Genomic DNA, 16,157 nt, shown 5'->3' on the forward strand with positions numbered 1-16,157 from the left:
TGTAACAAATCTGTGCATATTGCTCCTGCCCTGCCTTCGGTATGATTTCATTACATAGGATATCATTATATATAGGATTTCATTATGTAGGATATAAAAATGATTTGCTAACTGAATGAGTTATGGCAGGCATTTAGCGTGGAGTTCGGTTGCTGTCACCTCTTTATTTGATGAAGGAGATGAAACTTGTTGCATTTTCAGAGTATTTCAGCAAGTTCCCTGCTGTTATCTGGATGCCTGAAATGTTATTTGATGCCTTGTTGTGATTTGTATGTTTCTCACACCGGGTGACGTTAATATTTAATGAATTTTAGGCCATCACAAAGAGAAAATTCGATGCACACGATGATATAAGTACTCTCCTGTGGTAGCTCTCACTTGAGAAATTATTAGGGTGGATTTTTTTTGCCCTATGGCTGTTGCTTTAGAAGGGTTGTGGCCTGACTGGAATTGGAAAAGGGAAACATAGGCACCGCTTACAGATAGAGAAGAAAAAGCCAGTTTGCCAAAAGATTCAGTACATCTTTCCATGGAAAAAAAACATCTGGATATGTGAAAATCTTTTCTGGAGTAGTGCATAATAATATGTACCTTGACAGGCTCATCTAGGTTTAAAATGCAGGGGGATGTGAAGATGATGTTTCCCAGAGAAAAAAAATACACCCAGGTTCCACACATTATATTTATGTACTTACATGTCTATATATCCTACACTATGTGGAGCAAATTTGGTACCCCAGTTGTGTTTCTAGTGAATATAAACCCCTTTTAATGGCATGTAAATGATCATATTTGCCTATGCAGATTCAACTTACACAGATTGAGGTTGGGAGATGAAAGTAAAGTTTTTTTTCTCATAGAGAGGGATTTTGCTAGTGATGTCTACAGGTTTGCCAGTATCTTTTTTTTTCCTACCACAGGTGCAATTCTGCCTGTTTTAGGGCTTTTGCTTCCTACCCTAAAGGTAGGTGACAAATTGTGTTGAAAATGAGGTGCACATATCTTACTTTTTAGAACTAAGTTGCAGGCTTTCATATGTCTTGGCTTTGGGGGTTTGTTCTTAAAATTAACATGTAAATCTAATTGTCTTGCATCTTAAGGGGAAGTGGAAATGTGATTATAGTCCTGCGCACACCAGCCTGCCATGCACTCGATTTGCCATTCCGTTTGAGGTAGCAGGTCACATCCACCTCCCAAAGAAAGAAAATAAGAACCTGTATAAATCTGAAAGCAGTGTTCAGACTCGTTTGCTTCCGAGAGCGTTTATTTCCCCAAATGAAACATCACATTGGAGGAGAACGTTTTGTGAAACAGGCTTGGGAGGATCTGTCACAGAAAACGCTCCTGCAAAGTGTCATCCCGTCCAGACCGTGCGTGCGTTTGTGTGTGCAAAAGCGGGGTTTCAGTGATGTCCGTAGGTACTACAGCCTGTGTTCCTCCCTAGGATAGCAAAGCGTGGAGCTGCAAACGGGAAGAGTTAAGGAGAGGAGCTGCAGAGGTTGCAGCACCCGCCGGGGAGCGAGGGGCCGGGAAGGAGGAAAGAAGGGATCGCGGCCCCGATAGCTGTCACCCTGCAGCTCCCCAGCCCCTCGGGCGAGAGGCGGGGTGAGCCCAAACCCCGATGGGGAGAGGCTGGACCGGAGAAAGCCCCTCCGGGCAGGGGGCAGCGGGACTTTGTGTTGCGGCTGCCGCGGGAGAGGGGGCAGCACAGGGGCGGGGGGGACCGGAGGAGAACCGGGACGGGACCTCGGCGGGCAGGCGGGGAGCGGAGCCCCGCCGCGGGGTTCTCCCGCTCCGTCCCGCTCTCCTCTCCCCGCTCGCTGGCGGCCGGCAAGACCTGCCCGCAAGCACCAGCGGCTCTGACACCAGCGGGGCTGCGGGGCCGGGGACGAGCCCGGCGGAGACAGCCGCGCTCTGCCCAGGTACCGGGGTTTGCGCCGCACCGGCCCTGCCCGAGTTTCCTCCCTCCTGTTACCTTTTCTTCCTCCTCGTCTTCCCTCCTCTTCTCCTCCGTCCTCTCTCTGCCGTTCCCCCCGCCCCACCCGCGGGCGCAGCCCCCGACGCCGCGGCCGGCCCGGGCGGTGCTCGGCGGGGCCGGGGAGGGAGTGGCCGGGCATCTCCCGGCAGGGAAACGGGGTCTGGGGCTGGCAGCCTGTCTGTGCGTGTGTGCGCCGGGGGGGAGGGAGGCCTGGGGGCCGGGGGGTGCCGGAGGAGGGACTATGGGGAGAGGAAGGTATAAGAAGAGATGCGGACAGGGGAGGGGGGTGATGGAAAGAGGGGGTGCGGGGCCGAGGGGCAGGCGCTGACAGCCGCTTTCTCCGCACCCACAGTCCCCTCCCCCGGTGCCGCCGTGGGGTGGGACTCCCCGGCGGGCCACTGTCTCCCGTCCTGCTCCCCTTACCCCCCCCCCCCCCACCACCACCGGGGTCGGTGCTGGGCCGGGCTCCCCCACCCGACGGCGCGTCCCCGGGACAGCGGCACCCCCCGGGACGATGCCCCGGCGGCTCGGCGGGGGCTGGCCCGTGGCTCCAAGCCTCGTTCCGGCCGCCGTCCTCCTGGGCGCGCTCTGCCTCCCCGGGGCGCTGGCCTCCTCGCTGCTCACAGGTAAGCGGGCGCGGAGGGGCCGCGGAGGGTGCGCGCTGCCGTCGGGCGCGAGTTTGGCGGGAGCGCGGGAAGGTGCAACCGCGTGGTTTAGGGCAGGTGAACGCGGGAACCTCGCTCCCCCCCTCTCTTCTTTACCACCCCTCCCGTTTTATCCCCTCGAGGGTGATGTTTTCCTGACATCTGGGACACGGAGGGAAGCGCCGGATCAATTTCTGGTGCAGTCGAGGAGCCATTAGGTTGCGGGAAGCGATTCCAACATGACACAATACCGGCTAATCAGCGCTAGGGCCATAAAGGGATTTCTAGTTTGATGCTGTTTGACAGTCAGCCTGCTAGTTCTGACTCATTTGCCAGTTGGCCGCCGTGCGTTACGAGGATGCTTGGTTCCGGGCTTGGGCTGTGCTCCTGGTCCAAGTCCTCGCAGTGTGATGGGCAGCTTTCTGCTGATCTCAGTGAGCTCTGGAGCTGTCGTTACAGAAGTCTGTATGCATGGACTACTCGTTATTCTCCACACGTCATCTGAGAAGAGAAAAAGCGTCGTTCTTTGCTATAACTGGGGCACAAAGAAAGTCTGGGTTGGTGTGGCAATAAAGGGCCAGTCATTTCCCAGTTCCCTTTGGAATCTTATAGAAATGCTGAGCATCCCTGCTTGCTTGAAGTGGGCAAAGTAAGGCAAGGTTTAAAATCAAAGGCGAGGGGTTAAACGTGAGTGCAGTGAGGACAGTTTTCAGAGCCAGCTGTGGGAATTGAAATCTGTCAGTGTTTTAAAACTTGCGTTTCTGTTACAGGATCCGTTGCAAAATGTGAAAACGAAGGAGAAATTCTGCAGATACCGTTTATCACAGACAACCCCTGTATAATGTGTATTTGCCTGGTAAGTTTGGATTTCAGATAGTAAGAACATTCAGGCCTGTGCTAAGGGTAGCTGTGTGGAGAGGGGAATATTTCACATAATCAAATCTTGGGTGCCTCTGTCGCCTTCATGTAACACAAGGTTATCTAAGAGCTGAGCTAATGGAAAGTAATCCAATCCATGATCTGGCAATCGTTTCTTTGACTTTAAAACTCTGGGGCACAAAGTTGTACGTGACTTTAATCTGACATTGTGAAACCACATTTACTATGTGAATTTGGGCTTGGGGGGGAAGAACAGTTTTCACCAAGTCAGGGGCAAACACAGAAGTCTTTGCATGTAGCTCAGCAAAGGGAGTGAGAGGTAAGGCTTGGAAATGCCGCTGCTTCGAGCTGCCACGTGCTTAGTGTCACACGCTGGTGGCTGAGGAGCTGTGCAAGGGTGCAAGGTGCTGCAGCATGACTCTACGCGCTGTAGTAAGGTGATGGTGAAACCACAAGCGATGCTTTCATCGGGGTGCTTTGTTCCAAGGATGACGCTGCCTGCTGTGCTGGGAATGCAGTGGTTAATAACGTCGCTAGCTGATACACATTTTGGGGAGAAACATTCCCTTTCCTTGTAAACTCTGCTTCGGAGTTAAGCGTTTTTGGGAGTATTTCAGCTGGACAAGCCAAGGCTTAGGAGATATTGAAAAACAGTTGTTCTAAATAAAACTCCCTACAATGTATTTAAAAGAAAGCCATAAAACCTTAAATTGCTGTTGAATGCAAAGAAAAGTATAGACCAGAAAGCACTACATTTTACATTTTGGAAGTTATAGAGTAGCTGAATGTACAGAATGTGCTCTACTTTAGGACTCAAATATCAGCACACCCTCTCCCCCCTTCTATTATTGCTGTTAATATTACTAGCATTAGCCAGCATTATCATGTCTATAAAAGACTCAAAGAATTGTTTCAGACTGCCTTTTAGAAGGCAATTTTGGCAACTGTAGGTCTCTGATCTTGAGCCCGTCAAGGCTGATGTATATCGATGCATTGACTTCAATAGATTTTAAGTGAAACTCGGTGATAACTTTTTAGCTAATAGTGATAAAGAATAAGTTATCGATTCTTCTGAGTAGGGGAGGGGGAGGAAGAGGGTGGGATGTGGTGAGTAAAGAAATCAAAGGGAAAACAAAAAAAGAGACAAAGCTGTGTTTTATCATGGATCACCTTCCCAAATATGTCTGCCACCACCCTTGCTAAGGGAAGCTGGTGTTAACCAGCGAGGAAGCAATTTATCTGTGAAGGAGCAGAAGTTCGGTCTTCGGCATGAGGGCAATAATGCATCAGGGTAAAATACTTGTATTTATAGATCTCTCTAGACGTTGGCTTTATGAAATCAATGAGCACCCTTTTAGTGCATGAACATGAAGAACTGCAAAAAGCATTGGATATAAGAACTCTAAATCTCTGTGGTTTCTACGGCTTACTTTAGTGCAATGGCAACTGAGGGCATTTGTCCCCCTTCTATGCAAGGAGGACACTATGTCTTATTAAGAGTACAGGTGCCTAGTGAGTTCCTGCAGTTACCTGCACTGGATACGCTCTCTTTTACTTTTGCCAAAGCATAAATGTGATCTCTGTTTCTTGAGTTGGAAGCTGGGAGACCTGGTAGAGGAGAAGGAAACCAGTCTGGAGATACTGACTTTAACTCTCTGCAGCATCCAAAGCAATGACTTACTGGACAGCCCGTTGCTGACATCTTGGTTCAGGCCTGCTAGAAGGGAGAAGATCAATTTTAAGAGATCTGGGGAGAGCAGAAACAAAAGAAATGATATGGTGATTTGTGTCCAGGAGGGAAGAAAACCAGGTTTCCTTACATCCAACTGGAGATATTGATTGTTTAGTAGCAATTGAGTGAGGAACTTCCTCTGGAAGACTGATCATACTCTTCAAGGGCATACCTCATGGATGTTTGTATTGTAAGAAAGGAGCAACTAGAGAGATTAATCAGCTGTTCCAGGAAGGAAGCAATTGCTATCCAGGAGAGGACAGAACATTCAACAGGGCACTTGTGTTAAAGACACCAGTAAAGAGAGTAACTGAAATACTGGATTGGATCATGGCAGGTCTTCCCTAGCAGTGATACATTTCCATGGCTGCAAGCTGCCATAAATAACTGGAAAAGTTACAGAAATCTGAATGGCTCTGGGAAGAAGAGGGATATCTGAATAACTCCCTTCCAGGACTTTCCTTATCTCACAAATGAGAGGAGACAGAACTGAAATGTGGGAACTGAATCATCAAGTGTTTGACAGACCTGACTCTGCAGGTTGTGTCCTGCATGGGGATGCATCCCAGCAAGGGGAAGGAGGGAGGCAGCATAAGCAAAGTGATCTCTAGCTTTCTCTTAACAGGCTAAATCAGTTGGGAGGGCAAAGCAACAGGTAGTTAGCTCTAAGTAAGGTCTGAGTTAGCTTCTAGCTCTTGTTTTAGAGATACTGTTGATCACGAGTACAGAAGGGACACTGGTGGTGGTCTGCTAGACACAGGCAAGTCTGACGACCAAGCAAGGTGAGTTCTTTCTTGAACATCTGCTGTAACATGTAGGAAGAAAAGTTGTAGTGGTAGGGGAGTTCAGACTGGGGGGGCATGTGCTGGAGATTTTGTGTATGGTACATAGTCATCCACTTCTAAAGTACAGATAATGCTTTTCTAGTAAAAAGGCACTGCACCCACCATGAGATAGCTCTGCTTTGGACTTCCCTACTCGTCAAAATGAAATGTGGTGGAGTGCACAGAGAAGCACTGATGCTTGCCCTTGGTATAAGGAAACAGGTAAGACTCAGAGTGTGTATGTGTGTGTAAATGTACACTGTAGCTCCGTGTGCAAGAACTTACCAGCTGAACAAGCCACTGCGGCTCAGATGTAGAGTTCCCTAATTTGTAATTTATATGTCTCTACTTTATGGTCTTAATAATGCCCTTAAAAATAGTAATTTTTAACATCTGTAAGACAGTAGTTTCAGTGTGAGCCTTTACAATTACACTTTGGCAATGGTGTATTGCTGTCCAACTCATCATCTCGAAGCACTTAATAAACACTGGGTGGATTTGATCTCCAAAGAACTGGTCATTAATTACAGCTGACTGCGAGAAGTGGCCACTTTTCTTTTATTATTAGAGAAAAACATCAAAGTCAGAGAAAGACTGTGTTTTATCCACAAGGAATTTCTTGTAGGACTGTGATGAAAGCTCAGGTCTCCTAACTCCTGATCTAATGGATTGACTACAAAGCCATCCCTTCTCACTTCATGCACTTTCACTTTACAAGTGGATGTGGGTGGTATAGTCGCAGTATGAATGCACTCGTGTGCTTTTTTCGTCTCTGGCAACGGGCAGGCTGCACAGATGCCAGGTTTTTGGTGTGTTGGCTCTCCTGAGCTTGTTCTGAGGCACAAAGGATGGACAAATGCAGATTAAAGCTGCCTTCATAATCCAGAGGTTTTGAGAACTATGATTTACTACTTGCTGTTGCTGTCTGCAAAGTGCTATTAGAGCTAGTGTGCTTTGGTCTTCTGCCCACTTCCACTTTGCATGTCTGTGGTTCTGCATCTCCGAGGATGCTATCTCCGGAAAGCCACCATGGCACCTGGCTTTCCATAGGGTTTGGGATACTGGAATAGCACAAAGCAGGCTGAAGGCAATTAAGATTTTTGGATTGGATATTAGGAACAATTCCTTCCCCAGAGGGTGCTCAGGCATTGGAACAGGCTGCCCAGGGCAGTGCTGGAGTCACCATCCCTGGAAGTGTTCACGCACCGTGTAGACGAGGCCCTCAGTGCCATGGGTTAGTGGTGGCCTTGGCAGTGCTGGGGAGCGGTTGGACTTGATGAGCTTAAAGGTCTTTTCCAAACCAATTGATTCTATGATTTTGAGAGTACCTGCTTTCTCGTGCATTCGCTTTATGTGCTGTTCAACAGAAACTGGAGAAAGCACTGGCATCCTTAGTACTCAGATCTAAGAGGTAGAACAGATATAGAGGAGTTGCACTAGAAAATGATTCTTCTTGAAGCTAGGTCACATAAAAAGTGCAGGCTCTATTTGTGAGGGCCATGGCTGAGCATCCCATTGCAACTCTGTTTATAGCTACAGAGCTTTCTGATGAAAGGATGGAAAATGCTGTAAGCTGCAGCAAGTTCTGTATCAGAGAATGATGAACAAGTGAAAGGAAATGCTGGATGTGGTGGGCAGCAGCAAGGACTGAGTCAGCCAACTCTGAGAAGCAAAAATATTGTTGTCAAAAAGAGGGAAAATATTATTTCAGATAATGATGTGGCCCTTGACAGTACAAAGAAAATATGTCAGAGAACACATGACTGCGAAATTATTTTATGCTTAGTGGTCAATAGTAAGAAAATCTCGTGTCCTGCTGGCTTCCGAAAAATCAAAGTAGTGCAAATGTGGGTTATGAACTTGACTGGAAGAAGTTTGGTTTTTAAAGAACTTGCCTGAATTTGGCAATGATGATTATAGGTAAAAATGTGTAATCCTGATGGTATTCATAATGGAATTACATTGATTCCGTTTGAGAAATGGATTCTTTTATGCTGGTTATTAAATGCTTTAAGACGCAAGCGGTTGTAACTACACTACTTAATGCAAAAATTACCTTCTAAAAATATTCTCCTATATCTCTAAGCTCCCCATGGCCTGTCAGTGTGTGCTTGCAGACCAGAAACCACCCGTGTGCTGGGCTGCGCCCCCAGAGCGTGAGCAGCAGGTCAAGGGAGGGGATTCTGCCCCTCTGCTGCGCTCTGGGGAGACCCCCCCTGCAGTCCTGATCCAGCTCTGGGGCAACAGCACAAGAGGGACGTGGAGCTGCTGGAGCGAGGCCAGAGGAGGCCCCGGAGCTGCTGCGAGGGCTGGAGCAGCTCTGCTCTGGAGCCAGGCTGAGAGAGCTGGGCTGGGGCAGCCTGGAGAAGAGAAGGCTCCCGAAGGGGACACCTTAGAGCAGCTCCAGTGCCTAAAGGGGCTCCAGGAAACCTGGAGAGGGGCTTTGGACAAGGGCCTGTAGGGACAGGCCAAGGGGAATGGCTTTAACCTGCCAGAGGGGAGATTGAGATGAGCTCTGAGGCAGAAGCTCTTCCCTGTGAGGGTGCTGAGGCGCTGGCACAGACTTTTCCCAGAGAAGCTGTGGCTGCCCCATCCCTGGCAGTGTTCAAGGCCAGGTTGGACACAGGGGCTTGGAGCAACCTGCTCTAGTGGAAGGTGTCCCTGCCCGTGGCAGGGGGTTGGAACTGGATGAGCTTTAAAGTCTTTTCCAACCCAAACCAGTCTAGGATTCTATTGTTTGTGGGAAAATGAGTTTATTTCAATCCATAGGAGCATTTCACATACCGTGTGCCATTTGAGGAACCCAAACATGTCATGTATGATAGTGCAGATCTTTATATTTCAGATGTGAAAGTTTTGGGCTGAGGGCAGTGGAGGCACAACTAAATTTCTGCTGGTAGAAACAAAACTTCATAAATGTGAAAACTTACCACGTTTGGGTAAGTTTTGGACTTTCTGTAATATCAAGGATTTTGAAATGTTAGGATGAAAATGCTATTAACAGAACATTGGGGGAACTTTTGATTAGATTTTTATATGGGTGTCAGCATATAAAATAGGCATGGAATATATAAGTTCAATTCTGGTACAAGTACAGTAAATGATCAAGCGCAGCAGTTTTTGTTGGTACAGCTTTTTGGCTGGAAGGTATCTAAAACTCAAAATAGAAGTAGGCTCACACCTGATATTATGGCATTTCCCTTCAAGAAATCTACTTCAACATGCGCTTGGAAAAGACATAAAAATGCTACAGCCCATCGGAAATAGGTGAAATGAGAACCTGTGCAGAATTATAGGACGAGAACGTAAAAACACCAAGAATTAACTTAGCCTAAATTAAACTTCTGAGTGCTGAGTTGTTTGAAGGTGAGATGAGCTCATCAGTGACAACGATGTCCAGTGGTGGTGGTAGTGGTGAGAGCTATGTCATTTCATGCCCATTTGTCATCATGGACCACGAACACCTTGCCAGAAGCAAGCAGAGATCCAAGAACAACCTATCTGTTGGCCAGTGGTGTGTGCAGTTTTGAAATGAATGTACCAAAAATGCCATCTGAAAGGGATGGATGAGAAGCCAGGAACTACAAGGAAATAGATAAGTATACCTCAGCTAACAGCGGCCTTCATGTTGCAAGAGCTTGATCATTTACTGTGCTTGTACCAGAGTTGATTCATTCTCTATTCTTTCAAGAGAATGAAGGGATTTATTTTCAGTGTGTTCTTTGTGGGGAGAAAAGGATTCTTATTATGTTTTTATTTGTTTTCCCAAATACTTGAGAACAAAGTGAGTTGTGTCAAGAAACAGCTGATAAAAGCCAGTAGTGATCTTGACAAACCACATCTAACCCAGCACCATTTCCTCCACCTTTCTTCCTCCCCCCTTCCCTCATGCCTGCGCCTCAAACTTGCCAACTGCACCTGAGGAGTGGTAATCATATGTCTCAACCTTTTATCGCCTAAATCCAGAACAGAAGGAAATGAATGTGAGCCAGAAAGTGTAACCAAGTGTTGGAAACCTGAGAAAAGTTTGGAGACAGGAGCTCAGGAAACTAGAAATCAGAGCTTTGCTTGGCGTAAGTTTTATTCGGCATGAAACATCATTCTGTAGTTTAAATTTCCGCCTTTAAATCCAAATGTGCAATGTAGAAGTTGACCTTTGCTCATAAAAAAAAATACATTAAATTCATCGTTATGAGACCTAGTGTTCTACCTAGTTTAAACCGTCAGAGTAGTGAAACCAAGTGCAAGGAAACCAAAAAACCCAGAAGAAATAACCTCAACTCTTGGTCCTCCCTGCATATCCCTCTCACCCCCCAAAAAAACCCCAAACAACCCAAAAACCCCAAACCAAACAAAACGCAAAACCTCATTGCAAACTAAAGCAAGACAGCTACTAGATTTATTGGGGTTTTTTTTACCTATAGCATAGTCAATTCCTGTGGCACAATGCTTAAGTTGAAAGCACAAAGCTAGCCCAAGAGCAAGTGTTTGACACATGTTCAGTGAAGATGGCAGTGTTTTAGTACAGCAGGATTCAATTGTTGTTGCGTCAAGGTATAATGTGGGCCAGATGACTTTTAGTGGAGAAGTGCATATTAAAAAAGAAAATAAAAATCATCAAACAATTCTTTGTACCTATTTTATTTAATTTCAATAGTTTACATACATCAACTACAGAATCTACCAAGGCTGCATCTTCTTTCAATTTAAATATTTTTGGTCTTTATTACTTGATAGTATAATCGACTTTCTCCTCACCCACAAAAATAACAAACAAAGAGACACAAAAGCCTATGATACAGTAGTGTACTGGTAGTTTTCACCCCTCTATTACTGCAAAAGAGAATGTTGTTTTGATGGGTGAATGAAGGGTTCCTGGAACACAAACATGCTCCAGCATGATGAAAGCTTTATTAGTTTTTATCTAATTTAAAAAAGATACAGATGTATGTGCCATCTCTTCAGTGAAAAATTAGAAAACCCAACACCCCCAAAAAAAAACCCTGAAAACAAAACCATAACTGCATGTCTGGTGCAGCTGGGTGTCCAACATGTGCTTTGTCATGGAGACCAAAGAACTATGTGCGTATGTATATATCAAGATGGTTTTGTAAGTGAGAAGTGAACTTAATCAAGAGCCCAGAGCTGGTTAATTACCTATTGTGGAAATGATTGCTTTGGTAGGCTTCCCTGAAGAATGATTTAGGTAGGTTCAGTTCTTGATTCATGTAAGACCTGTGAGACAAGACTTTGGCCTGTCCGAGAATGAAATGCAAACTATCTGTGGTAGAAGATGGTTACTCTAGCTTGAATCCTCTAAGTTTACAAGAACAGTGTTGAGGCAATGTTCAAGTCAGTTCAGACCCATATACAGGTATAGTCACCCTGGCCAAGTTGTGCCATGTGCAACGTCTCATCTAATTTTCTCCTCTGAGAAATGATTATGGATTGTATAGTTGTATGGTGTGTCTGTGCCATCTGTGGACCTTTTGAAGTCCACTTTCTGCACTTTGCTTCACATCCCAGAGCTGCCTCAGAGTGTGGCACATCCCTATGCAGGTATGCTTGCCTTCAGTTCGCTATTCTTTAGCGTGACATTTAGTTGATTATTAACACGGTGCACAGTCATATGTGACAGCTTATGATGAAGCCTTTCTGGAAATATGCAGGCTTGAAGAAGCTGTTTAATGTTGTTCTCAAACCACATGGGATAGTGAAGAGTTCACTACTTGCACATATAGAGTCAGCTGCGTTGAGCAAACACACATATGCACACAGTGCTGAACTGATTATAGGTCTTGGCAAAGCCCTCTTGCAGAAGATCTGATGATATGTCACTGTAACGATGATGAAGATCCAGTCCATCAAGTATGGAAATGAGATTCTCTTTGGCATAATTAAAGAATCAGAGAACTCAAATACAAAATAACATATTTAAAATGTATAAATAATACATGGAAAAAATATGAAGGGCGCAAAAATGCCATATACTAAATGGAAAAATGTAATATAAGTTGCAAATGTCTTTGGAATGTGTCTACAATAAGTGCAAAATGGATCAGTCTGAGTTAAGGCACTTTTTTATTGCCAATAAGAAAAACATTATTAAAGAGCTGGTCCAATATCAAAATGGCATTTTAAAAGCATACGGTTACCTGTATATAGTTTTTATTAGCTTTCAAGTTTCTTCCATTGAGTTGTTAACGGTCGTTTTAAGAATTATGGTCCTGTAAGTGAATGGCTCACAGTGTCAGTACTACTGCTGTTCTGCTTTGTGCTGCCATATAAAAATAGATATTTTTTCCCCCACCAAATATCTGGTTTTATTTCCTCATCATGTTTTAATAGAAATTTTTGAGGGAAGAGAAATATTAAGCCACAACCAAAAAATCAAATGAAAATGCGACCATTTTATATTGAGCTTATGGTCAAATAAAAGGCCATTGTGAAGAAAAAACAATATTGTATAAAAGCTTTTACCTGTAATACTACTATTAAAATGACTATCATACCAGTACTTGTTCATATTATACCTAATAACTGCTGTAATTACTTCCTCTGAGGCCTCTTGGCCTCTTCATCTTATGCGTTTAGCTGCAGCTAAAATATTCCGAGTCTGACCATTTGTCCAATCGAGTTCTGTGCAGCATTTTGCATCCAACTGAGTCAAGTGCTGAGAGCTGGGTCCAAGTACAGTGTGGACCCCATCCATTGTCGACCCCGGGAGCTGCCCTTGTGTTCCGAGACCTGGATTTCATATGCTTTTTGCCTGTTTCTCCTATTTATTTATTTATTACACTTTATTCCTGCCTTTTTCCCCCCACTCCCTCTGCCCCATTTTCCCTCTATGTCTGGAATCTAGATGGTGGGTGTGCTCTAGTGTGTCTGCTCTAGATAATGGTCCAAGATGGGCTGTTAAAATAGGACTGTGTACTGCCACATCACTGAAAAAATAACGTCTTCATGCGTCATCTGTGATTTGCATCCTTTTTACTTGTTTCCTCATCCATTCTACACATCCTGGCTGTAGATTTCATTTCTGTATTGTATTTTAGATTTCTCAGAGAGAGAAGCATTGTACGATTGTGCTGTAAAGTGCTACGACAAAAGGTAGTACTACGTTGCATTAGAGTTGGAGATCTATTTGTTCTTGAGAGCACAAAGGGTGGAAATGTGATAAAATGCCATTTGGAAAAAAGATGAGAAAGATTATTTGATATTTTACCTGGCAAATTGAGGCCCCAGTTTTTCTGGATCCCTATTTTAAGTAAACCTTTCCGCAAAGCTTCAGTGTTAAAGATTGAATTTGGTCTTGTCTTAAACTCTGCCTTAGAGCTATGCTTACGCGGTCACGCTGCATTTTGCTCCAGAGCAGGTCTAGTTCACGTAGGGCATCTGCAGTTGGTCGCATTAGTGACATGGTTTAGTGGTGGACTTGGCAGTCCTGGGGTGACAGTTGGACTTGATGATCTTAAAGGTCATTACCAATCTGGTTGATTCTTTGATTCTATGGCAGCAATGCTGCCTTATGAATGCATAAACCTCAACAACTTACAGTGTTGAAACTTCCTATAAATCAGATATTTAGTGCAAATTCCTCAGCCACGTAGACACTTCCATTTCAATTTTAAATGTCTCTTGTGCCAAGTACTGCATTGGTTTCAATATCCAGAGTGGTGCCAGACTTGGGAAGTTGAAGACTACCATTTCTGCTTCACCTAGGTATTGCTCAGCCCTGGGTTGGTAAGGTGCTCAGTATAACCCCAGCCTCTCCTGTTGGCTGCAGGGGCAGCTACCCCTTTCTCCAGCCAGCTGTGGTATGGCTCACCTCCTCTTTTGTAGCTAAAGGTCTTGCTTGAGGCATGGAAGCAGCAGCTCCACACTCTTCCTTGCCCAGGGGGCTGCAAGCCAGTGTGTCATAGTGCCCTGGCCAGGAAAATCAGGTTTCTGACAGCTAAAAGTTGTGTGGTTTGGATTTTATTTTCTTGGTGGGTTTTTTGTTTGTTTGGTTTGTTTTTAACTGTTCCTGACACCTTTACACTCAATTATATTAAGTGACTTCAATGGGAATTGTATCTTCCCAAGGTTTAGAACCGTCAAGATGTATTCTGATGGCCAGCTAGAGTCGTACACTTGCATCTGGTTTTCGGGTTTGTCTTATCATTTATTACTGGGTGAAGAATAACAGACCTTAATTATCCTGAGGTTGTCTCTTCCTGCTTTGTTCTGTCTGGGTGGTGAAGGGCAGTTGAGGCTTGATTTGCAAGAGGTGGAGAAGAGCTAATAAATGACTGCTCTAAGGCTGCATAGCAGTTATGATCCGATTGTGCCAGTTAGTGAAACACCTCCAGGTTGTGCTGCTGGGATATCACTGGGGCAAGAAGGGGCCAGGCAGGGTGGCTGGGCTGGAGATAAGGCTGCTAGCTGAAGGATTGCCTGTGGGACCTAAAATACTGATAAGAGCAGCAGGCTCTCCTACTACAGGGAGGCTGTAGATCATTTGCTTGTGACAGAGAACATTCTTTTTCTGTATATATGGCAATGCACAGCTGATCATTTTCATATTTAGCACTTTACCCCACCCCCCAGATATTCAGTTCTGGAGAGAAGTGGAGCAGTTATAACTGGGTTAGGTGGATTGATAATTCAATCTGGCAAATGCTTTTGATTAAAATAAGTGAATAAAATGATGTCAGCAGGCAGAATGCAAAGCCTGCAAGCTTTTTAGCCTGTGAAGCAAGGGTTGGTGGATAGCTTCTTTGTAAAAGCAGTGCATAAAACATGGTGGACAATTAAAATCATTATATATTTAAATGTTGACGATGTGATAGTGTAAGAAACCTTTTCAACAGGAGCATGCTTGAGGCATAGTTTGTCTGTGATCAAAACGCATTAAGCATTTCTGGAGAAACTTGCTGATGTGGGCATTTAAGATGCAGCACAGGGCACTGCTACTGAACCAGAGCTTGTTTCACATGAAAACACAGAGGAAACCCAAGAAGGGTGCAATTTGTATAGCTCCTGGAAAAATGTCTGTATATGTCCCATCTAACTTGTCAAGGTTTCCAGTCCTCAAGCAAAAACAATTTGACCCCAAAATCAATCTGAAGCGGGAATTTAAAAGATGTCTAGAACTCTAGTCCAGGATAGTAAGAAATTGGAATGGTTTGATGTACTCGTTACACAAAGTGTACATATTCAATGCCTAAAACTGTATATAATCAGTATAAAATGAATATCTTTGATGTTATCAGGTTTCTTGGCATAATTAAACCAGTTCACATGTGGAAACATACAAAGACGGGAGCTATAAAGAGGCAAAGAAATCAAATCACCTACAACAAAAGGCAGGTTCGCTGCAAGGGAGCCGGCTGGAGAGATGAGTTGGCAGCTCCAGCATGTTCGCTGGGCATTACCTCTTACATGCAAAACAGCACAAAAACTACGGGTGAGGCAAAGCTTTAGCTGAGAGGATGTGGATGTGATGTGACTCCAGGAAAGCTGTGCATGACTCTGGAACCAAAGGATTTTAAGCATTTTCTGGAGACTTAATATTACTACTCTGTGTTTGTGGACAACTTGTGACTGGCCATACAGTACTGTTAGTTAACCTACTCAGTAGTGCCCAGGTTGGGCTATTGGCCCAAGCAGCTCATGCTAACTGTCGTGTCTCCTCCATTGAGAAGGAACTCAGAATAGGGATTTCTAATAGCTGACATGCTGAGCAGAGAGCTGACAGCAGTTGTTGAGTATGAGGACTTATTCTAACCCCTTCTCTCTCCTTTGGGATCAAGTACCTCATGCTGTGCTGGTCAGGGTTCGATGCACTGACCTGGGTGATAGGAGTATCTCCTCTTATGTCATACAGCTTTGCAGTTGGAGGCTGTGAGAGAAAACCAGTTTACTGTCAAGTATATGGAGAGTCATTGATGCAGAGATTAGTGATCTCCTCTTGGTCAGGCATCTCCTGCTCTTCTATAGGCTAGAGAAGTATGTTTCAATTGCCTGTGTAAAATGCAGCAGTGTGGAGAGGCTGGATGAAACGTTGTTCCTACCCAGTTGAGCTGTCACTTGGCAGTGAGAGCTTTCTCTAATTGCAG

General features: G+C 44.9%; 1 protein-coding gene and 1 long non-coding RNA gene across 5 annotated transcripts in view; one reads left to right on the forward strand and one right to left on the reverse strand.

Annotated features, from left to right (window-relative positions):
- Positions 1 to 1,236: 1,236 nt before the first annotated feature.
- On the reverse strand, positions 1,237 to 2,334 carry LOC115616176. The gene is made up of 2 exons (XR_003994223.1): positions 1,976 to 2,334; positions 1,237 to 1,461 (listed from the first exon to the last, which is right to left on the reverse strand). It is a non-coding gene; the product is annotated as an uncharacterized LOC115616176 (long non-coding RNA).
- Positions 2,267 to 16,157, forward strand: part of BMPER (BMP binding endothelial regulator) — a 143,631-nt gene continuing 129,740 nt past the window's right edge. For 3 of the 4 annotated variants that reach the window (XR_003994222.1, XM_030505117.1, XM_030505127.1), the window contains exons 1-2: positions 2,267 to 2,604; positions 3,393 to 3,478. Coding sequence is in view for 2 of the 4 variants with exons in the window: in XM_030505117.1 (XP_030360977.1) it covers positions 2,493 to 2,604; positions 3,393 to 3,478 (198 nt within the window). In the remaining 2 variants the exon portion in view is untranslated. Of the gene's footprint in view, positions 2,605 to 2,626; positions 3,479 to 16,157 lie in introns of those variants that run through there. The other variant, XM_030505140.1, reaches the window with a different exon arrangement.

Source organism: Strigops habroptila, chromosome 1 (genome assembly GCF_004027225.2).
Source record: "Strigops habroptila isolate Jane chromosome 1, bStrHab1.2.pri, whole genome shotgun sequence".
Taxonomy (NCBI): domain Eukaryota; kingdom Metazoa; phylum Chordata; class Aves; order Psittaciformes; family Psittacidae; genus Strigops; species Strigops habroptila.